This window comes from Amblyomma americanum, chromosome 7, assembly GCF_052857255.1.
Source record: "Amblyomma americanum isolate KBUSLIRL-KWMA chromosome 7, ASM5285725v1, whole genome shotgun sequence".
NCBI classification, from domain to species: Eukaryota; Metazoa; Arthropoda; class Arachnida; order Ixodida; family Ixodidae; genus Amblyomma; species Amblyomma americanum.
Window position 1 is genome coordinate 71,721,578 of NC_135503.1, and position 26,410 is coordinate 71,747,987.

At 44.8% G+C, this 26,410-nt stretch overlaps 1 protein-coding gene across 20 annotated transcripts in view; it reads left to right on the forward strand.

The window, feature by feature from the left end:
* Nucleotides 1–25,945, forward strand: part of Ask1 (apoptotic signal-regulating kinase 1) — a 96,022-nt gene extending 70,077 nt beyond the window's left edge. For 5 of the 20 annotated variants that reach the window (XM_077632512.1, XM_077632505.1, XM_077632513.1 and 2 more), the window contains exons 23-36: nucleotides 725–797; nucleotides 1,613–1,750; nucleotides 5,971–6,051; nucleotides 8,624–8,789; nucleotides 9,187–9,249; nucleotides 11,324–11,402; nucleotides 13,237–13,316; nucleotides 13,700–13,805; nucleotides 17,257–17,395; nucleotides 19,077–19,175; nucleotides 19,908–19,990; nucleotides 21,181–21,275; nucleotides 22,666–22,742; nucleotides 25,738–25,945. In XM_077632512.1, the coding sequence (XP_077488638.1) occupies nucleotides 725–797; nucleotides 1,613–1,750; nucleotides 5,971–6,051; nucleotides 8,624–8,789; nucleotides 9,187–9,249; nucleotides 11,324–11,402; nucleotides 13,237–13,316; nucleotides 13,700–13,805; nucleotides 17,257–17,395; nucleotides 19,077–19,175; nucleotides 19,908–19,990; nucleotides 21,181–21,275; nucleotides 22,666–22,742; nucleotides 25,738–25,798 (1,340 nt within the window). In that variant the 3' untranslated portion in view covers nucleotides 25,799–25,945. The remainder of the gene's footprint in view (nucleotides 1–724; nucleotides 798–1,612; nucleotides 1,751–5,970; nucleotides 6,052–8,623; nucleotides 8,790–9,186; nucleotides 9,250–11,323; nucleotides 11,403–13,236; nucleotides 13,317–13,699; nucleotides 13,806–17,256; nucleotides 17,396–19,076; nucleotides 19,176–19,907; nucleotides 19,991–21,180; nucleotides 21,276–22,665; nucleotides 22,743–25,737) is intronic. The other 15 variants (XM_077632516.1, XM_077632517.1, XM_077632504.1 and 12 more) reach the window with 8 other exon arrangements.
* Nucleotides 25,946–26,410: the final 465 nt, after the last annotated feature.

A 26,410-nucleotide genomic window follows, 5' to 3' on the forward strand; every position in this document is an offset into this window, starting at 1 on the left:
GATCTGGACTTACGGCCGCACAACGTGTGAACTTCCCTTGGTGAACTTTTTTTTTCAACACACCGGCTACGCATCAGGACGATGCTCTTTTTTTTTCCGAGGGCCAGTGACACAGTGCATTCCGCATATTCGCTTAGCGCTGACCTGAAGCACGCGCGGTCTCGAAGAAGAGGAAGCGGAGGTGTCAGCGATCTTGAGCTGTGGTGCAGACGTTCGTCGGATCCTGCGTTCCTGTGTTCAGTGATCACCGCATTCACGCGTGACAATATCAGATTAATGCCATACCTTTTCCTGCATGCTTCTGCCCTTTGTTGCAGTCTCGATAAAAGGATTAAGCTCCCAAGCCGTTGTTTTGCAGGTACAATTCACCCTCCCTGCTGCAGTCACAAAGGAAGGGTGGAAGGCAGCTGTGTCAAAGTACTGCTCATCAGTGCATGCACGGCATAAGGCCTAGTGGAGTGGAAGTCTTTAGCGCTGCACCCAACTTCTTCCCATAGGATGGTTCATGTCATGATCGTAAAGAGGTTTTCGCTGTACAGGAAAGCTGATTTACAGAGTCTTGCAAAGGGCCTAATATATCCACAAACTTAAGACAACTGAATTAAACAGAAGCCAGCTGTACAGCGCCATGCCTTCTATCGTTTTGTCTCTTGAGAAAAGTTTTCAGTGTGAGAATGATGTACGGCTGATGCAGCTGTTGTCATTTTTTTGTGTTGTGCGATAGTTCCGGCCGATCGAGTGCACAAGATGGAAAAGCCGGAACGGATGTCTCGGTTTGCCAGCACGGGGGAAGATGGGTCAGTGTTCCATTCCGGCACATCTCTCACTTTTGTTTTGAGACCTCTGCCTGACCACTTCTTTTTTGCGATTTTGTTTTGGTTTTGCTCAAGTTTTGTTTCCCTAAGTTGCGCTTACGCGATGGATCTAAGCGCCTTCGTGCGAAGCTGATGCTGTGCCTGCTTTGGGCTTTTGTGCTGCTGCTACTGCTCTTCTAAAGGGCATGTGTGTGGGGAAAGTGTCTGGGAAATGGTCAGGGCTGTTCCACTCATCCAGGGCAGCTTTTTAGTTGGCCTTCTTGCGATGTTTGCTGGGTTGTGCGAGACAGAGAGAGCAGAGCAGATGGAGGTAGTGGCTATAGTTGTGCAGATGTTCAGACCTCTTTAGTAGTATTGAATTTAATGATGCTGCATTGAAGTCATCTTGGCAGTATTTTCGAAGCGTCTTTAAGAATTTAGCAATCTGTGCTGATTGTTGGACATTGGCGGTGATGTGCAAACATGCTACCATATATATACAGGCTTTGAAACTAGCATAACCGAAATTCCAGCGGCTGATGGTAGCGGCAGCCATGAGCCTGCGTGAGCTCCTGCTTTAGTGGCTGGACATACTCATGCTACAGTGTTTTATTGCTTTTATTTTATTTGCAGGCAGTTCAAAATCCTGCTCAAATATATTTATTAGTCCACTGCCTTATACACTTCTTACTAAAGAGGTTTCTGCTGTAGAAAGAGTCCTTTGATTGCTGGCTGTGGACAGTAGTAGCGAGCAGCGTTTCTCGATTGATACACACCAGCAGCAAAGGTACCTCCTCCGCCTCTTGCCGCCTTTCTAGAGATGAGGAACAGCTGCTCGAGGTAAACTCGGACAGAGGCTACAGCTCCTGCGAGGCTAGCCCAACCACCTTAGGCCAGGCAAAGCGGGTGCTGCCCCGGATTCTCTCCCGGCCTGAACGGTTTGACCTGTCTCAGAGGTAAAGCAAACGAAGAAGCAGTGTGTGGTGCTGTTGGTGCATGGTGGCGGTGGCGAGGGAGCATGAGGTGGTGCCATCTGTGGGTGTGCTGTGGCAGCGCTGTTGGTGCAGTAGGTGGTGCACCTGTGTGGGTTCCTGTTCTCATCGTTTATTGCGTTTTATTTTTATTTTTTCTCAAAACAACGTCTCTGCCCCTCTCGCTGTCGTTTGTGATAGGGAATGTGTGGTGCAAAGACCTCCTACATTTTTGGGAGATGGCGACTGTGCTGCAATCTCTTGTGCTGCCCTGCCTGCACATCAATGCTCTCCACTCCTTGCCACTTCGCTGCTCCAGTGCGGGCTGGGCGGGGGTTATCGTGTGGTGTGTCGCCACAGAGTGTCACAATTGGATGAACGTCTCTTTAAGGTCCTCGCAGGCATGCAATTTTCGAAAAGGTGCGAGAAATTGCCAAAATTTGTTGAGCCAGAGTGGCGAGCATTAACTATTAGAAGTTAGTCAATCACTTTACTAGATAACGTGATTTGCCTGTTTTTTGACATCCACCAACACTGATACTGCTATGCTGCAAGAAGTTTCTCTTTACCTCAAAGCCTATCTTTAAATAAGCTTGCCCACTTGGTACGTTCTGCAGGGAGCTAATAGACGACAACCGCCTGAGACAGAGGTACGGCTATGAACGCATCGTCCCGCGTCCATCCTTCTGAAGAGTAAAGCAAGATGGGCTTTACTTATTGTTGTAAATTGTTCTTAAATATTATTCTAGTTTAGTTTTCCACTCTGAATGGCCCCTCTGGAAGGATGCATTCATTTCTAAGACCTATTGAGGCAAAGGCACTGCATTTATGCCCTTTGTAGCTGCACCCCACACGTCTTGAAACACAAAGACCTGCAGTCAAATTCGCTACAAAGTACTCCCCTACTGCAAAATTTCCACCACAACAAAGCATCTCCGATTCCCCGTTGGCAAACCATGCACAGCAATGCTATTATTTCCCCCACAACGAAAATTTTATTAGTGAGACTCTTTTCAACAGATTCTCCTCCCCTTTTTATTTCGCATCCCGATATGCCCCTATCTCATTAGGTTTCACCTAAAATGGCTGCCGTAGTCAAAATGCACTTTCAGTACCTCAACTGACACTCCCTGCAGAATCGGCCACACCGCGGTGGTTCAGTGGTTATTGCTGCTGACCCGAAAGACACGGGTTTGATGTTGGCCGCTGCAGTCACATTTCGATGGAGGCGAAATTCTAGAGGCCCGTGTACTGTGTGATGTCAGTGCACATTCAAGAAACCCAGGTGGTGGAAATTTCCGGAGGAATCCTCCACTACGGCGACCCTCATAGCCTGAGTCGCTTTGGGACGTTAAACCCCGTAAACCAAACCAAACTCTCTGCAGAATCGGAATTGATGTGCAGACATGCGCACATCAAGATGCGCGTGATGTGGCACACGATTGCCTGCGACGGCTTTGCCATCGACTTGGACTCCGCGCTTGCGATTTGCAGCTGTTGGTACGAGGTGGCTTTCAGCTTTTTTGCTTGCTTTGCTGACAAAAGCATAACGGAAATCTGTTCTGCATTTATTTCAGTGTGAAGTTATCGTACCTATGGAAAGTGGTTTAAACGTTTTATAACAATTGATGGCTAGTTCCAATGTGCTTTTTCTGAGGCTTCAAGTGCGGAGCCCGTTAGGCCTAGCTACATTGATCAAGTGGCGGAAAGCGATTTGCTGTCGCCCACTGCCCGGCATACCGGTGAGCAGCACGTCATTGCAAGAAGCCTGACGCCAGCTTGGATTCACTGTAGTCTTGCTTTTGCGCGGCAGGCGAGCATCGTGATAAACGTTTTTTTTTTTCTTTTCTTTCTGATGAGACTGTGCACTGACCTAGTACAGGCACTGCTGCGCAAATGGCAATGTGACAGTGGCTGTAGGCAGAGTCTTAAAGAACAACACTCCGCCAGTAGGCTCGTACCGCATGTCACAAAGCGTCTGTATAGAATTGGAGCAACCGCATTTCTGGTATGTTGTCTAAAACACCGATTTTGAAGTTCATGTGATCCCTATTTAATGCGTAGTGACTTGAGCGCATGCGTGCCTAGTCCATGCCAAAAAGCCTCCAGGATTTTCGCAGGACGACAGTAGGGGGAAAGAATAAAAAAACTGCGTTGTAGCAAATGCCGCTGGTATGTTTATTGCGTTATACGTCCCAGATTGCCAGAGTATCATGAAAATCGCACCGCTACGCTGATCTCGAAGCGGCAAAAGGCCAAAGGTAACAGTTTTTTGGAAAAAAATAAGTTATGGAGGGCGTGTTATGAATTTGAAAACACCCTAAGGGCTTTTGCCCTGAAGCCCTTTATCATTATCATTGTCTGTAATGACCCTCATGATTTAGTAGCATCTTTTATCATTTCAATAATGCCCATCGTCGTTAACTATTGTTAATGATTACCTATTGACTATCTGATGACTACTGGTGATGTGACCGGATTTCTGTACAATGCTGGGCGTTATTGCCGATGAGCCATATGATGCTTTCACATTAATAAACAATCCTGAATGATCCAGGCGATTCTGTTAATGCTGTGTCCCAATTTCAGGAAATTTCTCATGGGTCGCATGAATTATGTTGTAGTACAGGATTCGACTGTAACTCTTAAAGGCCCTCGAGGCATTTGTGTGACGGGTATAAGACTTCGTAATGCCAGCGGTCCTTATGCCAGTGGTACCAGCAGTGTCGAGAAGCCACCAGTGAAATTGTATGCTATCTACAGTCTTGAGCTTGATTGGTGTATACCAAGTGCTGCCGCATGACTCACAGCTTTTGTGATGCCTTTCGGCATTTTCTGCAAGCAGGAGCACCCCACAAATCAAAACGTGCGAACTGACAGATGCCACAAGGCAACAATGGTCACTTCTTTGCCTGTTTCTGTAGCAGGCGCTTCTTGAGAGTGATGCAACGATACAGTCTGACTGAAGCTTGAGTGGTACAGACCACTTTTACTCATAACTGTACATGCGTAGGATTTTAAAAGTATGTTTCATTTAGCACACTATAAGGTATTCTAGCACCGACTTTTAGCTAATAGATATTACCTACTGTTGTGGAAGATACTTTGCAAGGTACTGTGGAGCAGGTGAACCAACATGGAACACCAGCTGCTGGTTTCAGCACATAGGGTTCTAGTTTCTGCAACGTGCATGCCTATTCAGCTGTACTTGATCATAACATTTGTCTGTGAAACTGAGCAGTCATGGCAGGACATTGCTTTCTTTGCTTCTCAGTGCTCCACTAAGCAAGTCTAGGGTTCGTGTATACAAGGAATCCCTAATAACGCTAGCTGGATGCAGTTACAACAAGTTAGGCTAAGTTAAGTACCTTGAGCAGGTCAATCTCCAATGGCGCACTTTACATACATGGTGGCTGAGCTGGTTACCGCTCTGCTTGGTAGCTGTCCTCTGCAACAGATTATCTTGGCAAAGAAGTGAGGGCTACAGGGGCGGACATCCATAACTGTGGTATTCGGCCAAATAGTTTGGCCGCACGATAGTGCGCCTGGCGCGTTGATCTCTCCGCGGTTGCTTCACTCCATCGCTGGTGCTGCTGGCACCATCCTTGGAAGCTTCTTGTAGCTAGACATGCCTAGTACGTTTCTTGTAATGAAGAAAACATTTTTTTCTAGACTTTCAAAGTTGAAAGTTGGCGTTTGTGTTGAAGCATGCTTAAATATTACCTTATACTGCATTTTAAGAAAAACTAATAACTGCAAACGGAGGACTTCATTGCCAGGAAAAGTTGTCGCAAAGTGTAGTGAAGATAGCTGCCTTGAGACTGGCCTGGGGCTTTTCTGTGCAAGTAGTAATGCAGCTGGGTAGATTTAGAGCTGCAAAGCGTGGTGCGGCACATAGCAACAAGCTTGTAGGCTGGCTGCACTAATTAGTTGAGCAGCAGTGCTTTGCGAGCATGGCACGCTGTTTTCTTGCATGCGGCTGGCTCCCTAACATGCAGTTGTTCTTTCTTTTTTTTGTTTGTCTCGCCTCTTATCCTTCATCCCCCTGTTCCTTCTTTCTTGATTGTGGCTTCGTCTCTTGTTCATTTCTCTTTCTCTCTTCCTTTCTCTCTCGCAACTTTACCTATGTGCCCCCACTGTGCTGTGGTTGGGGGGGCAATGGGGAAAAAAACACTCTCCCTGGCCTCTTCCTCTCCTGAATCTAGGACGTCCTTTCTTCTTAGCTCTGCACCGGCCACGAGTCCAACGGATGCAATTCCACGGTCACCTTCGACGTTCTCCTTCGGGTAACGTAGCTGTTCCTACGAACTCCTTTTCCTTTTCTTGATCCCACAATAAAGTTTGCCAAATTAATACATAACCGAAGGCTGTAGTCTCAGGATCTGCAGTTCTTTTTTGTCTGAGCATTTGCCTGTTGTCAAAGGAGGGAGGGCACTCATTTCGCTTGTTTATTTTCAGTACTCTAGACAGTCAAATAGCTAGCTCACTGGGAGCTGAGCAGAAGGATTCTAAGTATGTGTCAGTCACTCCTTCAAGACTGTCATCGTCTAACGTGGTCTAACTGGCGTAAAGTTGTTTTCTGCAGTGATAAAAAAAAACATTAAATAACATTAGTACTGAGCAATAACTCCCATGTGATCTTCTACAGCCTATGCCCTTGTGCACTAAAGTTTTCAGCTATTGAAATTTGGTTACCGGTAGTACCAGTTGACGGTTGTATTTTGTAACATGGCAACTGCGGGCATCATCCAAAGTGAGGACACTCAGCACCTATGACTTTTAGCTTGGCCTCAGTACAACATTTCACTTATCCACGCGCCCATTGGTTTGATAGGCTCTGTATATTTTAGAGGAGAGAGCTTGTCTTGCACCACGCTATACTTTGTCATATAGTGACATTCAGCTGTGCTTTGTGCCAAAGCAGGTGCAACTGTTTGTCCTGTTGACGTGAAGGGAAGGATGTTCTTTTCACCTAGTTACTTGTATGGTGTCTTCGACTAGTCGCTCCCGCAATCTGGTTAGGATCTGGCAGAGTGGGAGCCACTCTCGCTCTGAGCGCATAGCGAGACTAGCCAAGCCGAATGGTCGGCGAGTTTTTAGAGCGGAAGCGCAGGAGGCAGAAGGGGGACGTAACTTCCGGAACCACTACGCGGCACTGCTGCTGCTGTCAACAGTAGCCGCACGTAAGGTTCCTTGATTACCTTTAGCCGCACGTGGTCGCACACAGTTTGCATCGCGGTCGCCACTTAGCCTGTACCGATCGCTACCCCGGCTCTCCGACCCACGGGTCGCTCATTTTTCGAACATCGCCTTGTGGATAGCTCTGTCGTCCTCGTCTGAGCTAATGCTTGAATCGCTGCTGTCATGCTACAGCAACACAGACCACGTTCCTAGCGTAGTTATCCGGTTCTCTTGGACATTTTGCCTCACACAGCGCGGCACCCGCAAAACACAGCAAGGACACTACTACTGCGTCAAAAGCCCACACTTGCTTCTGCCTACGCGCAGGGGACGCCGAGGCCTCGCACCGCTTTCGCGAAATGGCGGAAGTGGCTCTGTCACGTGGACTCATCTCGGAGCCGCTCCGACTTTTTCTCGGAGTGCGTCAGAGCGCTCTAAGCTGGAGGCGAGCGCTCAGAAAGAACCAGCCGAATGTAGTCAGAGCGGCGGTTTCGACCAGTCGAAGACACCAGTAGAGTCTGTTCGTAGTGCTCTGTCATATCTCGTGTCTTCTGCCTGCCTTAGTGGGTTTACAGCATGCCTTGTCAGTGCACAGCTTAGTTTGTTTGCTTGCATTGTTACAGTCGCGTTGTTGGCTGAGTTGGGTGCTCGGTACACGGAGGAGCATTGTTACCTCTGACCAAGTGCTCTTTACTAGTCCTAGCATTTTGCTTACACATGATGGGGGGGTTTTGTTTTGTAACCAGTCGTGCAGCAGTCTTTTGTTGGTATATCCTTGACCTTGAGGACCTATGGCAGCGTCACTTAGCATCTTAGAACTTATTGCATATGCTGTTGTGACTGGCCTGTTTTTGAGCTGCTGCTGATGCCTTCTAGCAGTAGATGCTACAAGAGCTTGTTGAGTATAAGAGTTGTGAGCATTCTTCAAAGAACATTGAGCTTCTGTGTGGTAAGAGAGTCCTTCTTAAGTATGAACTTCTAATTCAGTAGACCGATGTGCAGATTCCTGTCACGTGTGTTTTAAAGAGTCACACCTAGGCCAGAACTTCACTGTGTGTTACTTCAGTTCTGAGTGGGTCTGCTGCTTTACTGTCATTTCTTTCAAGCTCTGGATAATGGAGCAGTTAGCACCTTCGTGCTGTCACTGTGTTCTAACCTGACGCTGGGCACAGTAATGCGGAGCCTCAAACTGATGGTTGCAGTTGAGTGCCTGTAAGCCTTGTGAAAATAAAAAGAAAACAAATAAATTACCACAAAGCTCCAACTTTACTGATAGATAGGTAGCACAGGAGATTCCTTACTCGTTTAAAAGGAAGGGAAAAAACTATTGGGTGTGGTTGATGAGAACAGAAAATGGTTCTTTCTAGCAACAGAAACTTTGCCCCAGTTCAAAGCCAACCTGGCTGGTGTTTGTACTACTGTGAAAAGCTGGTTTTCGTCTACTTTTGCCATAGCTGTAAGTGGTTTGAAAGAAAAAGGATTTAGCTCTGGGTATTCCACATGCTTTCAGCCATTTCCTTGCATCCTACAGAATTGTCTGGGGGGTGGCAGTAAAAGCTGGAAGCTCAAACAAGCACAGTCAGCGGGTGCTGTAAAGAAATACTAGCACAGTGCTGCTGATGTCAAAGGGTGGGGTCCATCAAGCAACATGGTATTGCTGGTGGGGCACGCACGCAGCTCGGAGACGTCTGAGAGCGGCATGCGGCGATGCAGTTCGGGCCTGCTCAGCCCACCCGTGGACGGCTCATCCGTGGACCAGGAGTCGGGTGGCTTCTACCTCCTCAAGAAGGACTCGCAGCGGCGCCAGACCATCCTGCGTGTGCTCGAGGAGGACGGCGGCACGGTGGGTGGCATCCACCCACCATTTCTGCGTTGAACTCAAACGCTGAAAAGAGCCACTTCCACAGCCTTTGTGCAAGCCAAACATTAATAGTGGTCAGGGCAGTTTTTACGTCTTTTGTAGAGCCAGATCAGAAACACTGTCAGTTCCTACATCCTTTTTAGAGCCTGAACACAAACAGTTGCAGGACAGTTTATGCATCTTTTGTAGACGAGTACATGGCTTGTATTTTGTACGTCACAAATTTACGACACTAGGTGTTAAAGAGTTAAAATCTAGTTTTGTACAAATTGGTTTGCTGTGGTCCTATGTTCATGCTTATCTTTTCACTGTTTTCTGAGCATTTTTATGCATTTGGGCTTATGTTTTTATTTATTGCTTTTTATTGTCTCCCATACAGATTTGTGATATATGGATGAACAAGCTGCACCAGGACAGTGGAGATGACCTGGTGATCAACAAGGTGACCTGTTGTTTTTCTGCTCCCGATTTAAGCTTTGCATCAGCATCACTGAAAAGATAACAGTCGTGTCTACTATAACCAGTTCTAGTTGCTAGGAGCACACAGGAAGCTAGCATTGTTTTTAAAATTTTTGTGCCAGTGAATTAGCCCTGTAACTGCCAATTTAACTCCCGAAAAACATACCAAAATCGGCACTTTTTTTAAGTTGTCATAATTTTTTTCATCCAATTCTGATCTTGAAAATATATTGCATCATTGATTTCTGGTTAGATTTAACGCAAAAACTAAAAAACGAGTTGTTGATGAGGGCGGCTTTTCGTCAATGTTCGCCGTGGTAATGGGTCACAACGTACTGAAATTTGAAGTATTTATTTGGTGCAAAACACGGTAACATGCTGAAAAGTGCACAGATGTTGCTTCGCACTGGGGCGCAGATGTGTATAGCTTCATCCACAGCTTTTAAGTTGGTGAAATGCAGGCAGCGCATCAACGCGATGAAGCGGTTCCTGCTCTTGGTCTTCCTGAACACTGGTGTCTCCGAAACTTCCTTTGTTGACCAGTATATCTCAACTTTAGGCTTGCCAACAATACCCTGCAATATTATTAGTGCAAAGAAGACCATCATCTCATAGCGGTCTACTGGTTTCCATGCAGAACCCCGAGCAGTACACTATGCTACCGCATAATGGTTCATCTCTGTCATGACTAGTGCCCCAGTCAAAAAATACATGGAACCAGCCGAGAATATCATTCTCGTCAGGGGGTTTCCGCAAGATCCTGGGCAGTGAAGAAAAGGGAAACCACGGAGGCGCAGGTGGCGGGTTATTGGTGTTCACACGTGCACTACTCAACACTTCACTGTTGTTTTTGTCGCTGTCGCTGCTCTCGTCATCATCCGAAGCAATATTCAGCTCAAACACAAAGTCCGAGTCACTGTCAGACACAAATTTCTTGTTGTCAGCAACGCTGCCTTCTATACTACTCCAGGAAGCACTTGAACTTTTTCTCCCAGCATTACTGCTACCGACATTCTTCATGTGAAGCGCCATTATGAAAAGACAGTTGCCAGGCAAAACACGAATGAAAACCACAAAATGTGGTTTTTCATGGCCAACTATCACCCTCTATGATAGACAATTGCAACCAAAGCAACAGATGGCTGTAACTCGTCTTTAATAATAATGATAATAATAATTGTTTTTTTGGGGGGAAAGGAAATGGCGCAGTATCTGTGTCATATATCGTTGGGCACCTGAACTGCCCCATAAGGGAAGGGATAAAGGAGGGAATGAAAGAAGAAAGGAAGAAAGAGGTGCTGTAGTGGAGGGCTCTGGAATAATTTCGACCACCTGGGGATCTTTAATGTGCACTGACATCATGCACAGCACACGGGCGTCTTAGCGTTTTGCCTCCATAAAAACGCAGCTGCCGCGGTCGGGTTCGAAACCGGAAACTCCAGATCAGTAGCCGAGCGCCATAACCACTTAGCGACCGCGGCGGGTAAACTCGTCTTTGGCAGCGGAAGCAGTGGCAAATTGTACCGGACGAGTGTGACTCATCGTTGGCAATATTGGTACAAACTCCCATGACTAGTACAGCTCGGGTTTGAAACTGCCATCTTATTCAAAATTGTGAGTCAGTTAGAGCATCGTTGCATATATTGAAGTTTTTAATATGTTCTGAAAAAAAAGTGCTTGAAAGAAATCTCTTCTTATGCTGGAAGTCATCTCCACACATTGGTCATGCACATTATTAAATCGGGAATGGCTGTACCTAGGAACTGCACTGAAAATGGGATAGACATCTGTGATTCGTTTTTTATCCATTGTCTTGCTTTTGTACCAGAGGTTGTGTCAAGAATCTCTTTTTGCTTTTCACTGGTGCACTCGATGCTTGGTTAGCTGGGCCATCAATAGCTCTTGATGGAATTATGCTCACATGTCACATTCTTTTTGCTTTTCAAACATGAATTTTGTGAAGTGATTGCAGTTTTGGTGCATGATAGCTCTTTTCGTCAGTGTCATTTCTTTGCGCAACTGTGCTTCATGCGACTGAATTGCCATCTCATTCGCAGGAGCAACTTCAAGCCCTCATTGACGGCTTCAAAAATTACATCCCAGAGCAGAATAAAACCAGCCTTCAGCACATTATTGGTGAGTAGGCTTTCACTTTCTGTTGATCTGAATTAAGATTTTACAGGAAGGTTGGTTGGGCTTATCATTTTTATGAGGTATTGTTCAGTGTTTTAAATCAGTGCCCATTTCGTGTTTTTGGATCGTACCATTACCCGTATTTTATGGCATATTAGTGTTATACTTATATGCGGCAAATGGCATCGTTTGAAATGCATGTATGGTACAGTAAAAGCTCATTAATTCGAACCTCGTTAATTCGAAAATCTGGATAATTTAAACTGCTGCTGAGTTCTGCCCACTGCCCATGAAAATCTATGGCATAAGACGCTCTCTAATTGGGACGCTATGAGTCTCGCACTGGTTAATTCGAACAGGCTTCCGACGGGAGTCCACTTCTTAAGTAGAAACAGCCCTATTCAAAACCTGAGTTTTATGCTGCAGAGTCACTCGCACACCTCGTACGTGTGCGCAAAGGCAGGCGTGACAATGAACGGACAGCCGCGTCTCCGAGTTTCCGCATAGTTTCGGTTTCGCTCTTCTGAGCGTCATGCCAGCCCACAGCAACGGCAGCTTGACCAGCCAGCCAACGTAGCAGAGCTGAGCACCGTTTCAGACACTGATTGGCGCGTTGCTGGTGTTTTCTCTCCCGCCTCCGTTTTTTTTTTTTTTTTTGCTTTAACATCGTTTTCTTCGCTTGCACACCTCGTACGTGTGCGCAAAGGCAGGCGTGACGATGAACGGACAGCCGCGTCTCCGATTTTCCGCATTTTTTCGGTTTAGCTCTTCTGAGTTTCGCGCCAGCCCACAGCAACGGCAGCTCGACCAGCCAGCCAACGTAGCACAGCTGAGCACCGTTTCAGACACTGATTGGCGCGTTGCTGGTGTTTTCTCTCCCACCTCCGGTTTTTTTTTTTTTTTTTTTTTTGCTTTAACGTTGTTTTCTTCGCTTGCGTCCGGGTGATTTCTTCCAGTGACCCTAAACTGTGCGCTTGTCACACATGCCGTCCACTGTTCTGTTGGGTTGAAGCCTCCTCTCGCGTGACTATGCTGCTTATGATAGGTGAGACACGATAGCGATGGAGCTCCATTATGTTGCACTGTGAAAGATGCCTGTGGCCCCTACGATTCTGGTGCAGTTCTACTTCTGTGCTCCCAACAGTGTGCACGTAACAAAGCATTTTTGAATACATAAGAGAAGGCTTCTCACACACAATGGTGCCGCTTATGATGGGTGTGACACAGTAGCGGTGGCGCTGCACCACGTCGCACTGTGAAGGATTTGGGTGGTCCTTATGATTTTGGTGCAGTTCTGCTTCTGTGCTCCCAGCAGTATGCATGGAGTAAAGATACATAAGAAATTATCTTTGCCGTGCTGTTCTCATCCCAAAATTAGGCAAAAACCATTTGCCAGTCTTTCAGTACACAACTTTACCTTGATGCAAGCACTTTTTGACGGCTTTTTTTAAGGGTCATTCAATAATTTGAACTTTCGGATAATGCAAACATTTTTTCCGCTCCCTTGAATTTCTAATTAGTGAGCTTTTACATTATACTACATTGCTGGTCTGTTCTACACACGTTGAGTGCCTAATGGTGTTGTTATTTGACGGGTGTATTCAGTATAAGATGATGAGAGCTTTTAAAATTACAAAAATTTCTGGGCCTCTCTTCATTGCTGTGGAACGGCATTCAATATGCTGGGAAAACTGTGGATCACGAAGTTGACCTTGAGCAGCTTTCTCAACTTTATCCAAGACCTGCTCTTTGTGTTTCGTTTTGTTTGTTCTATTACGTTCCTTGCTGTGCACTTCGATCTGTCATACCCTGCAAATATTTGTTTTATTGTGTGCAGGCAAACTAAAACAAGAAGTAAACCACGACCACAAGGCTCTGAACCAGCTTGCAGTGGCATTGTACCTCTTCCAAAGCGCTGTAAGTGCGTGTAAGCGCTGTAAGTCAGTGCTGCTTCTGGGGGAAGCCTGAACAGCACTGTCTTAGAGTTTTCTTTTTTTTATTTTCCTGTCTGCTTTCTTCCTTCGATTATTTTGGTGGTATGTTTTTTGTTTTTGTTTTTTTCTTGTGGGAAGTACACCTTTCATGCACGTATTTTGCGCTTTGGTTGCTGACTGGCAAGTGGCATCCCCCAAAGGTTTGCCTCTGCTTTCTGAATCGGCTCTCTCCCCTTTCTTTGTTTCTTTGTTGACTTTACCAGCTGTGCTACTAGAGGGTCATGGATCTGCTGGCAAGTATCGGTGCTGTAGCGCTTTTTATGCGAGTATTCACTCCGGGGTAAGCACGTTGCACGTTGTGTGCAGGTGAACGAAGTGTTGCGCAACCAAAGTATCAAGCCCCACTGGATGTTTGCCCTGGACTCGCTTGTCATGAACGCAGCTCAGGTGGCCAGTGAGATCCTCTCCTATGGTGAGTGGACAGGTGAGGCTGGTTGCAGGCCTCCTTTTTTACGTTTTGCTTGTTTTTTGGGGGGGAAGGCACGGTTCAGCTGCTTCTGTGAGTCTAGCTGTAAGGAGTAATACAAGTGGAGCTGGCACCTGCCAGCTGCTCAAACAGTGTGCTCAAACGGAGCATATTGTTTTGTCTTATTGTGGCAGAAATTTGCATAGCTTGATGCCATTTGAAAAATTTCAGGGGTGCTCTTAAGTCTGTTTAGGTGCAGTAATGCGAAAGCATTTCTCTTACTGCTGTCGATAATGTTGCTGCTTGTTAGTTGCTTTATGCCTTTGCCATTTCTAAGTCGTGTTCTCGCTCTAACTTTGGTTCTATCATCTTAGTTGCCGTCTAGCATCTGAGTTACCATCTGAGGTGAGGTCTTGCCCGAGCAAGTAGTTGTAGATTTGTCAGCATGTAATAAGCATGATTTTACGTGAACAAATGTCACATACCGCAAGATTCGCGGGAGAGCACCCAGTTTCAGCGTTTCATTTGGAGAGGTGTCTAATCAAAACCTGGCTGCCATTTTCATATGTGTAATGTCCCAGCTAAAGTGAGCCAAGGCTTTTCCGAAAAAAAAAAATTGGGGAGATTTTTTGGTGATGTAACTCTAGCATTAGCAGTAGCAGTTGCCTTTAGCAAGTGTTCTCGAGCAACAAGAGAAGTCACACAATAGCGTGATTTTATTTCAGTGGCTTCGTTGTAAAATGTTTTGGTGGTCTGAGGAAACTTCTTTAAATCCTGTAAACAGGAGCACACATGTTGAGTGCCTCATCTCATTCAATGCACCTATGCTAGTAATTAACGTAGTATGGTGAAGTTCCTGCATTCACAGCCACTTTGTGCGCCTAAGTCTGGGTCTCCTCTAATGTTTCGCAAGCTTCCATCAAAGGGCAAAAAAGAACCATTGAGTATACCTGTCTACTATGGAACTGTGTCATCCAGGTTTTTTATTTGACTGCCTACAACAATCTAGTTGTATTTTTTTATACGTCTTTATAAGTACTAAGGCTTGGTAACTTTTAACTAATTATTTAAAAATATGAAATCGAACATTGCATGTTTTGAACTACGCGTTTGTTTTAAGCAGCCATCAGCAATGCTACTCGAGTTTCGCTACTATGTCCAGTCCTGGCTTTTTATTTTTTCTGAAACCCTTGGATTATGTTAGCTGGAACACCCTGTATGGATATGTGTGTACCACTTCCTGCATGTGTTGTAATTGATCGTCTTGTATGTAGTTCTCACTCACTCACACACACACACAGAGCTGTTGGCTGTATTCTTGTTTTGTTTACTTTCTGCCAATTTTTTGGTTATAAACTGACTAATTTCTGGTCTTCCTGCATGCTTAAAGAAATATATTTTTTATCTTGTTTTGTTTTATGCAGTAAACCTTGGTTTACTCAAAATCATAAAACTGAAGAAAATTTTCGTGATAAAATTGGGTTTCAAGGTAAGCAAAAGAGTTTCAGTCTGCTCACATGTGTAGTGCAAATTTTTTAACAATGTATACTCTTCTACCCATGCCAAGCATTCACCTCTGGGGTGGCAGGGCATCCCAAGAAGAAACATGGCCAACAATGCGTGCAATTGGGTTTGGGGGGGAGGTGTAGAAATTTGGGATTGGGGGCAGCGAAACGAAAGCTGTCTTCGCCTTACATCGCCGGTTGAAGTTGAAGACACAGTCCGTTCAAGCTTTGCTGTCAGCAGTGAAAGCAATGTGCATTGATAGTGTAATCACACGAAGTAGAAAAGTGCAGTAAGGGATTCACTTTATGGGGCGCTAGTATAAACTTGCTTGTTAAATTGCAGTGTCACCTACAAGCCGCATAAGCCACTGACTGATGGCCTCCCTTTTCGAGTTATCACTCGCCAGCTTTCAAGATGCTATCTGAATTTTATACAAATTTCTTCACTAAACATTCCGAGCGAAAAGGTGACAAAATATTATTTGTGGAAACTTACTGTGCGACATGAAAAACATAGACTTGACGAATATTTTGAGACTTGCACATTTGAGCTAACAAGAGTTTTACTGTATGTAGTTCCCTTGCTTTTAAAGCACTTACTTTTCATCCATTCTGTTCCTTTAAACTGCTTCCATGGTCACTTATTAAGGGAGCATGAACACGGTGTAGTCGAGCCTCGTTATGGCAAATATGTCAAAAATTTTGAAACTATTCGATAGTGCCGAAATTTCTAATATAAAATTTATTTTGAAACACTCACAAGAACAGGGCAAATTAGTCAGTGAAAAGACAGCAACTTAGGTCACCCCTTCTAGACAGTAGGGAGAGACCTTGTCCAAAGTGTTAGTGTCACTTCAAAAGCACTCACAATAATTCCCAAGGCCGTGAAAGACCGAGCGCAAAATGCCTGTGAGGTTGCCTTGTTCGCATCCCAATGCCAGCAGTCGGCGGCTGTAGGCTAAACGTAAGCTAGAATAACTTCCCCGCATTACGGCAGTGTTGCATAGATAAGGGGTTGCCAAAACAGAATCCAGTGCAGAATGTTTACTGCAAGGCTACAGCTGTGCACACTGCTGCTTCCGTAGCACTGTTGATGGGTGCGAGATTTGTACTAGAGGCTGGCCTGATCACGACACTACATCTTTTGCTGCGCTGTTTGGCAAGTGCGAGATAAAAATGCAAACCATCATGCAAATGCCTGCTCCCCTTGTGTAGCACTTCGAGTCATGGAAGCCTGCCACCTGAGGAGGCACTGTGTGGTGCACGGGAGTTTGATACATCCTTTCTAATTAATTCCTAATATCCCCATTGGATATATCAGGGTTCAAGTGCATTAAGCACCAGTGCTTAATATAATAATGTCTCTCTGGCCCCATTGCCTGATGCTCGACGTATCTAGGGGGAAATGCTTGGGAAATGGGTCTTTGACCCCACCTCGAGTACAGCAAAACACCTTAAGCCATGGCAGTCTTTGGACAAAGCTGCCCTTGCACCATAAAAAATGCATCATCATCATCGTTACAATAATATCACTGGTTTCTCAAAGGGGTGCTAGTTACTTTCATACATGTTGTCACAATAAGGTACTGTTATTTGATGATCATTTTTGATAACTACCCAGTTTTTGCTGCATTAAAAAATGAAGAGCATCATATATGGATGGTTCCAGCTTTTTATCGCATTTTGATGCGCATACTGCTTTGATTTTCATATGAAAATGATTGCAAGGCAAGCTCGTTTTCCATGCAGCACAGTGAAGATACGAAGTCAGCAAATTTCACTTCTTTTGTTTCGGCGTGAAACTCACTTCTGTTTAAAAACTGTGCGAGTGGTAAATAATTTGCCTCATGTTTGCTTCGAACTGAATAACCATTTGTTCACACACGCCCACTGATTGTCAAGAAGAAGGGGCATTTTGTTGGGCATTGCGTGAAGGTCACCATTGCTTCCAGGTCAGGAGGACCAGGATGACAATGACCTGGAGGATGCCGAATCGACCTCGGGTGTGTCTACGATCAACTCGAGCAAGTCCCGCAGTGCAGCTGTCCAGAAACAGCTGGCCTTAGGCATCCCCTCGGAGGAGACTCAGCAGTCAGTGTTCTTTCCTTCGTCCACTGTCATGCATCAAAAAACAGTAGCAGATTTTAGGAACAGCTTGGCTAAGGCCATGGTTGAAGATTACATGCTGGTTGTCGTACATAGCTTGAGTTTGGTCATAAACAAAGAAAAAATATGTTTTTATGCCTGTGCATGAACAGGTCTAATGGCATAAAGCAGCTGTATGCGTACAAAGATCGGCTCCTTGCAATCATGAAATGCAGTCAAGTTTCTGGTTCAGTTTTGAATTCATCTGGCATATGCTATGTGCAGTAGCCTTTGAGATTTTCCCTGTAGTCACTTTAGCCCACTTTTTTCCGAAGACGGCAATTCACAGTCTTGCTTTAAAATATTCACTTTAAACTTGCATCAACAGATGGCGCCACATGCTTCAGTATTAATTTTTGTAATAGTAGTTTTTATGCCAGATGACACCAGTTGGTGACTAGTTTCAAAAATATATTGCAAGAAAAAAATTCTTTTCTCGTAGCTTCTTTTTAACATGACCATTGGGTTGCGGGAAGACATAAGTTTTGAGGGGCGCTGAAATTCACGCACTGCTTTTTGGTACTAAGGGGATGTGGAATGCAAATACCCCGCACTTTCAGAGGATATTGAAAGCAGTGACAATGACTTAAACCGCACAGCGAGGGTTAATACTAGGACTCTTAGCCTGCCACTTCAGAAGTAGCTTGAGTCCCAGCTTGGAAAGCCAGTAGTTTTTAAAGAAATATATTCATCAGTGTGATGCATTTGGCTGCTTCCATCAGCCACATATTGTACCAAAAAGCAAGTGAAAAAGAATGTGCGACACAGTGAGAGCAAAGTTCATCTCACCGAAAAGATTTTTCACGTGGCTGTGTTGCCCCAACACAAGAGGACAGGAAACCAGCTGCGGCTCCACCCCAAATGTGTCTAGAGGCTTACCAATGGCACCATTTTGATCGTCAGATATCTCCGAATGTAGAAAAAAGCAGTATGTAGACATTCAGTCTCCAAAACCCAGTAAAAAAAACAGTGAGATTTGTCTGAAGTGCAACAGGTGCCACTTCGCACCTCATGCACTTGACTGCTTCAAGATTTTCTACAAAGAAAATTTTGCTTGTTCATGATTTGCAGTTGTCTTGAGTTTAATAAAATAAAAACTTGTCACATGTGACCTTTTCAGCGCAAGTTATTGCCCATTAATTCTTTCCTGCAACTCTTGCTTTACTGTGCCCCTGCGAACAGAGTGGCGGAAGCAGAAAGGTTAACATGCCTCAGTGGGCACTCTTATATGAGGTTGTGGGTTGTTGATGGCAGAATTTTGAACTAGTGGTGAAATCCATGTGTTTACTCAGTACCAAAGTTGTGTGTACAGGAACTGATCAGTCTTTACAGACTAGTTGTAAACATCTTATAGTATTCCAGATCACAATGAGGAGCTTTCCTTTTCATCACTGAAGCACGCATTTAAGCAGTTTGAACCTGGAAAAATTATTTGTGCGGCAAAGTTTGCGAGGCATATCTGTAACAGTTATTACTTAATTGTGTCAGCCCAACTTTTGTTTGTATTATGAAGAATGTGCTGTAATGCCATTGATTTGATACCCCTTCTGGTTTTGCATCCGTTCTGGTTTGGTCTTGTGCAGCGATTGTATCTGATTGGCTCAACGGTTGTATTCTTTCTGAGCAGGGTGATAAACGCCATCCAGGTGAGCGAACATCTATACCAGGATCTCCTGAGGAAGCTGCTTGACAGCCGCACACAGCAGATGCGCTTTGTTGAGGGCTGGTGGGTGTGCTCTCTTTCTGTTTTCCCTTGACTTGTACTTTCGCTAATGTGATGCAGAGTGTGAAAATAGAAATACAATTTTCATTTCTGCTCGCACAAATACATGAATCACTTATGTGCTCAAAGAAACGGGCATTTCCGACATATGTGTCAAAAGAAGGTTTAAGTGTCTGGTGGGTGAGATGCAGGAGGCCTCCCGATGCAAAAGCAAACCCTAACAGAAAAAAAAACCAAGTTCTGTCAGCGCACTGAATTGGTAGATGATGGGCAACTTATAAATTTTTATCTTGATTTACTGCATTTGAGCACATATTTTTTTTTTTTTTTTTCAGAAGTCTTGAGCGCTCTGTCAACTTCAGAAGAATAGTCGATGATATTTGTGCAGTCCTATGCAGTAGGAGTGTACCATGAAAAAGTCACAATGGAGCTTCTAATGCAGTGCTGAAGGCACCAGTGTTGAAATAGCAGAAGCAGTCAAAGCTGACAGCTTCCTTGAAATGAACACTGCTCATACGCTGTCATATGTCGCTATTTGTGGCTAATTTCACTGCAAACAAAAAAATTTTTCACTTAAGTGGGATCTTCCATCTGCCCCTGAATATTGTTAGCATATAAACTGTTTGCTGTCTCACTTGTATGGTTATGGTGAAGTGTCTCCTTAAGTTGAAGCTCTCCTTCATTCATTTCTTACTCAGTGCTGGCATCTTCCTTTTTTTATGCTCTCAACTTCAGCCTGAGCAACACCAGGTTTGCCCACCCAGGCAGCAGAGAGTCGAGCGTGACGATATCAGGCCCGTCGTCTTCGGCTCCATCCGGTGAGTGGAGTGAATGGCCTTTAAGCCTCGAGTGCTGTTCTGTCTTTGTAGCATACACTGTGGGGCAGATGTAGGGTATGCAGTCAAACGCCTGTGAGCTTTTGTCTTTGTTATCCAGGTATTGAAGTAATCATGCCAGTGATTATGTTGACCTTGCTGTGCACTAGGATCACAAAGGTATTTGGGTTTTGCATGTGAATTTGACGATAAATACTCGGGTATTTCGTTTTGACTTTTGAGTATCAATCACTGTAAATTACAAACTTGACTATATGAATCTTAAAAGGTCACGAAAGATGTTCATATCACCCAAAATTCGCATCATGAAAAAAATGAACGAAATTCGTGCTCTGAAGCGCAAAAAATGTATTCAGATATATTTATTTAGATGTGAAGAGAATTCTAGAAGCTGCCGACCATGGTGGCTCAGTGAATCTGGTGCTCAGCTACTGATCCCAATGTTACAGGTTCAATCCTGGCTGCGGTGGCTGCATGCTGTGTGATATCAGTGCACATTAAAGAAACACTGGTACTCTGAATTAATCCGGAGCCCTCCACTGTCGTTCCTCATAGCTAATGTGTCACTCCAAGACTTTAGACCTGACATACCCCTTACAACCTAGTGGATTTCTAGAAACTATAATATTGGGCCAGTGCGCTTTCACATAGATTCTTGATGCTTGTGAAGCAGAACGTGTGCGTGTGCTTATCCGTTCATGGTGGCACAACAGTGAGGATGCTTCCGCTCTTCATTGTTTGTGGGTGTGTACCAGTGACTGGCAGTCATGCAGTACATGGCCACAGTGCACATCTGCAGTACACGCAGTACAGTCTCTGCCAAACGTAACCATGCAAAGGAGTTGTTCGCTTCTCAGCTGTGTAGTGGATCCCTCACGGCACTCTTAAGGACCACAATGGCTTGGAAGGTGAGGAAAAGGATTCTCCTTACCTTACAAAGATTTAGAGCATGTGGTGTGTCATAAATGCTCCACTGCACCACTAAGGAGCAAACGGCGCTGCTTGGTTCCTTTCTCCAAAGACTGTACGCATCATGCCACAACACATAGTTATGGTGCTGTCACCATACCACATGATGGAAAGTGTGTTCTAGCATGATCTGTGGGCTGCACTCCCTTGCCTTGTTGCACAGCTAGGTTGAGGCTAGCCGGAATTCTCTTGCACCATTTCAGCCTCAGCTGCTGCCCACAGGCCTGACAATCACCGTGATGAAGATCTGATGCACTGGCTTCATGACCTCGGCATGGACACCGAATGCATGGAGAGGGTGAGGCCAAGTTTCGTTTTTCCCAGCTGTTGCCTGACCTCTTGGGTAGCAGACTGGCCGTGGCCACAGATACAGCACCAGAAACCTACAATTCGTTGAATTAGCAGCAGTGTTTGCCTACTGCAGTGTGGCAAACTGCGCGAAGTTTTATTCTTGCTAAACTTAGTGTCCGATTTTTTCATATTTGTCTCCTTTTGAAGACCCACTGCTGTGGCTCAGAGGCTATGGCGCTCTGCTACTGTGCCAGAGTTCCCACGTTTGAACCGAACCAGCGGCCGCGTTTCGATGAAGGCAAAGTGCAAAGGTGCCTGTGTGCTTTGCGATGTCAGTGCATGTTAAAGATCCTCAAGTAGTCAAAATTATTCTGGAGCCCTCCTCTACAGCACCTCTTTCTCTCTTTCTTCTTTCACTCCCAGTTGCTTCATTCCCTTATTGGGCAAGATGTGAGACAATTACTGCGCCATCTCCTTTCCTCAAAAACCAGATTTCTATTTATTTTCTCCTTTTGAATTTTTGTGTGAAAATTATTGCATACAAGCACCCTTGCCACACACCAGCAAATTTGAGGGCTGATGTGCTCACTAGTGTATGCAAAGCATGTGCTCTTCAAGTGAACATTGTATGGCATATTTCTCAAATTGTCTCCTCTTCAATTATACAGCGCAAAACAGAAGCAAAAATTTGTCAGGTGCGACTCTGCTAATAGTAGCAAACTTAATGGCGTAGCGCACCTTTGCACCACATGCAATCTTTTCCAGGATGGTTTGTCAACCTAAGAGATATGGAACCTAAAAGCTACATGCTCCAGTGTGCTTCCAATTCAGTGTTTTGTTCCTCCAAAGTGCTCCAGATTAGAAATTTTAGTGCTCCAGATGGTCCATAAATTGCCATTGCTCTGCTCCAAAGTGCTCGAAATTGGAAATTTTAGTGCTCCAAAAATTGCTTTAAATTCCATTTTACCAGTAGTATCACAGTGTAAGCTAGAATTCTAGTTGACTCTGCTGAGGCAGTGTGGTGATTTTCCCCTCGGCTTTGGATGGCACTTAAGATACTGTGCCTTGTACTAAACGGTGTCTTGAAGTACTTTGTTGAAAAGTAAATGGGTAGCCAGCCTGGAAATTGAAGATTAAGTTGTATCTCTGTTCTTTATTTTTTTCCCTTCTTTGAAAAATGCAGCTAAAAAGGCTTTCATTGACTTTGTGTGTCAGAACCATGGAATCTGAATAATATCTCGACAACTGTAGGCACAAATGCAGGCATGTTTGATGCGGCTGCTTTTATGTGGGAGCTGTAAGTTTCTGAAGAATTCGTAAAAGGAATGCCTTTTTCATTTCACACGCTTTTAAGATGAAAAACCTGTTTTTTTTTTCTCTCTATCTCTCTGCTCCAGTTTGCAAGGGAACAGTTCACAAAGGAAGATGTCCTGCACCTAATGACAAGAGATGATCTGCGAAGGCTCGGACTTCGGTACGTCTTGCCATGCTGCTTTCTAGTATAATAAATAGTAAAAATAATAACCAGCAATGGGTTTAAAGTACGGTGTTGTTTACACGGACTATAAATCAAAAGACCAAGCCAATGTAGACTGAGAAATTAGGATGCTCCGAAAGAATAAATAAATACATCACTTTTACAGACAATGAACCACTGTTAAGCCATAAACTGATGCAGGAGTGAAAGGCTAGAAGTGATGTCACTCTCGGAATTCCGTGCATTCGTTGCTGAAGGCTCCCGAATCAGTTTATTGAAGTGCTGTTTTATTGACCTCGCCTCTGTCGCATGACAGAAAACAACAGGACACAAGCGGCACCATCAATGCTGCTCTCATTTTTTGATAAAGCAGAATGAAATTCTCTCTACAATGCCATCTACAGTGCCACCGGGTCAATACAATAGGTATACAGGTGGAATTGTTCCCAGAGTGCAAAATCTTCGATTTTTGTTTGATTATGCTTTGTGCAACTCGACCATTTCACAGGCTGGAGTATTGACACATTTGACAGGCTGGAGTATTGACACATTGACACATTCGAACATTTGACAGGCTATCCTGCGTGTTCTACTTCTGCCCTAGCTCTTCGCGCCATTTTTATTACATCTACTGGTCGAGTCTAATTTTTTGTTTGCCTTTAGTTTTCCTTCAGCATTAGTTTGGTGGCTCTCGCTTGCATTTTTGATGAGCCATTAAATAAGGAACAGCGCCGTTACCATGTTGAATCCCGGTGCACTTCAGGATCTCAGTTCTTGCCTGATGCTGGGTCCGTATTCCGAGTTTGTGTCATAATCTGCCGCAGCGGACACACCTGATTGATCGAAATGCCGGAAGCTGATGTGGTGGTTCGGGTGCAGCGAAAAGGGTCGAAGAAACCGGACGGTGATGTCAAACACATAGCGTACGCAGCAGATGCTCGAGAGCCTACATGGCGGCGCACTCTGAAGTGAAGCCTCTCGCTTCGAAGTGAACTCGCCGATGTTACTGCGTTTTTCGGCCCGTAAACTGGCTATAAACTCTGTACAGGATTTTCGCTTCGTCTTATCTCTCCTATAACAAATTGGATGGATGCTAAATTCGGCCTGTTTTTTATTTCGTTGCACAATTCGGTTGCTCCTAGGCCTAACGAGCACCGGTTTATTGCAGAAATTGTTCTCTTTATTCAAACTGGACGGCACCACTATCACCAAGTTATCTCGTCTGCATATGCTGAATGATCTAACATAAAGCAGAATGACCCTTAAAATACTTGCATTTACTGCGCATTAACGTGCATTTTCTATTCTAGAGCTCTCTATTAGCTGTTGAAGCGTCCTGCATCATAATCGTGTGTAATGTCTGCCAGCGTGAAACCACTCACGTGCACAGATGGTTAGTCGCCAGCGACGCGCTGCTACACCGAAGCGTTTGACATGCTAGAGGTGGTTTTTTGGTGTCCCTTACGGTTCTCGATAGCCATGGTCGTGTGGCCCTGCATCATTGAGCTCGCGAGTTAGCTTGAAAGTTAGTTTTAAGGCGTCAGTGGGCATGCGTGCGCTTCATACAATGGCGAACCTATGAAAACTTTGTCTGCGAAGTCTCCCAATGCATATATCAAGAGAAACACAGAAAGAAGATTTTTTTAGCTCATCTATTATTTATTTGCAGTGCCTGCATAAAATGAATTTAAAAAACGTTAATTACCATCTGCACAACCGTCCAATCACAGTGCCAATTTGCATTCAGCGATGGTGCAGACGGCAAATCGTCATGGCGTCTCTGTTCAGCCCGGCACGAAGCGCGCATTGTGCAGCAAGTGAGTGCATGCTACAAATTTCCCTCTCCGTTCCCTTTTCCTCAAGGTAAATGTAAAACGCCGTGTTGAATGAACAAGCTAGCTGCCTTTTATTTACCATCGGTGATCGACGGCTGTAAAGGCTGCCTTCTGTTGCGTACAATATTTTCTTCTTTAAGTACACCTCCGGCCTTTACGGTGCAGAAAAGAGTGCCGTATATTGTTTGTATTTGCTGAAGTCAGTTGGGTAAATAAAGCAGCTTTGATGTCACTCCTTTAAAGTGGAATTCGATGCGCAACCAAACTTGTGGCTGAATGTTTCTTCTGTTGCATTGGTCACATTCTTATTCTTGGCAAAGAGCAAAAGCGCCGCTGGACGTTTCGCTGCGGCAACCGCAACGCAGTGACATCCTGCCGCCGCTCACAGTCGTAACCGAACTGACATCCGCTTCTGGTTTTTTGACCAATCAGGTGTGGGCGCTGCAGCAGATTATGACGCTTTTTATTATGACTCAAACTCGGAATACGGCCCCTGGTCACTTGTACCCAGTATTGTTCACTGCGAAAGCCTGCACCACACAGTCTCGTTTTGCAAGGCATTATTTGCAGAAAGTCTCTAGCGCTCAAGCTTTCTTTTTGTTGTGAAATGTGGCTTGTTACTTGTTAAAATGGAATACTTGGGCAGTGTTAGCTCTGGCTCGTAAACAAGATTTCGTGTTGGGTGTTGTGAACATTCTTTGAGGCAAGTTGTATTGTGTTGTATTAGTATTTATTAATACGTCAATCCTGTTTTTAGGTTTCAGCAGGGTATGTGAGGAAACGTATATACAGGAATGTAATGGGAGAAAGTACATATTGAGCATACAAATTAAATAGTCGTACATGTATAAGTACTCCTAGCAAGTGCTGACGCGTCTCTGATTAGGATTGATGCACAACACAGTGCATCAACCACTCGCGTCAGTCTCCCTTTATTTTGAACTTCGTGTCATTGGAACAAATTGTCAGTCCACTTCAAGGTTGAACTGTTGAGATTCAGCTGTGGCTGAGGAAGTGTTCAGGCGAATTGAATAAACCCTTAGTGTTGTGTCTTTTTTGTTAGAGCGAAGTAGTTGAAGGCAATCTTCAATTTTTGTTTCTTTGTGTTCAGTCTTCAACTTTTATTCATGTTCTTTGTTCCGTGGCTTCCATCGCAGGCTAGGACCCGAGCTCCGCATCTGGAAGGCGATTCAGCAGCACCGGGACGGCTTGTCCTGAGGCATGGCTGGGGAAGAACTTGGCTGTACTCAAAAAAAAAAAAAAATGCACGTCCGGCAGGGTTCTGTCAGGGCAGTGCGGACACTCCAACATAACAGCTCCGCAAGGGAGCTGCTTCATCGCTTGTGCGCATTGCCAATGGCTGCCGTTGAGTGCGGAGGTGGCAGAGTCATGCATTGGCAGCAGCTGCTTCCCGACAAATGAGCAGAACGGTGATTATGCAGTGTCCTCTAGGCATAATTTGAAGCACATTGTAGAGAATGAGTTAAAGCCAGGATAGGAGGAGTACGAAAAGGCTAGAAATATAGCCAGCCACCTCTGCTTGTGCGATCTACCCAAATGCTATGAAAACGTGTGGAAACATAATTGACAATGAGTTCTATTTCCTTCTTGCTTACCAAGCCATACTGTAATTTCTGGCCTACAGTCTTCAGTCAGTCTATGCACTGTTCCATGGACCAGTTCTAACTGGTCCCCAATTCTATTGCAGACTTGATTTTCATGTTTGCAATAATCGAAAAAGTGCAGTCTGCACAAAGGCCCAAAGCAATGTTCATGCCTGCTTCCACGTTACTGTTGGTCACCACTGTTACAGTTCTTGCTCAGTGTCGG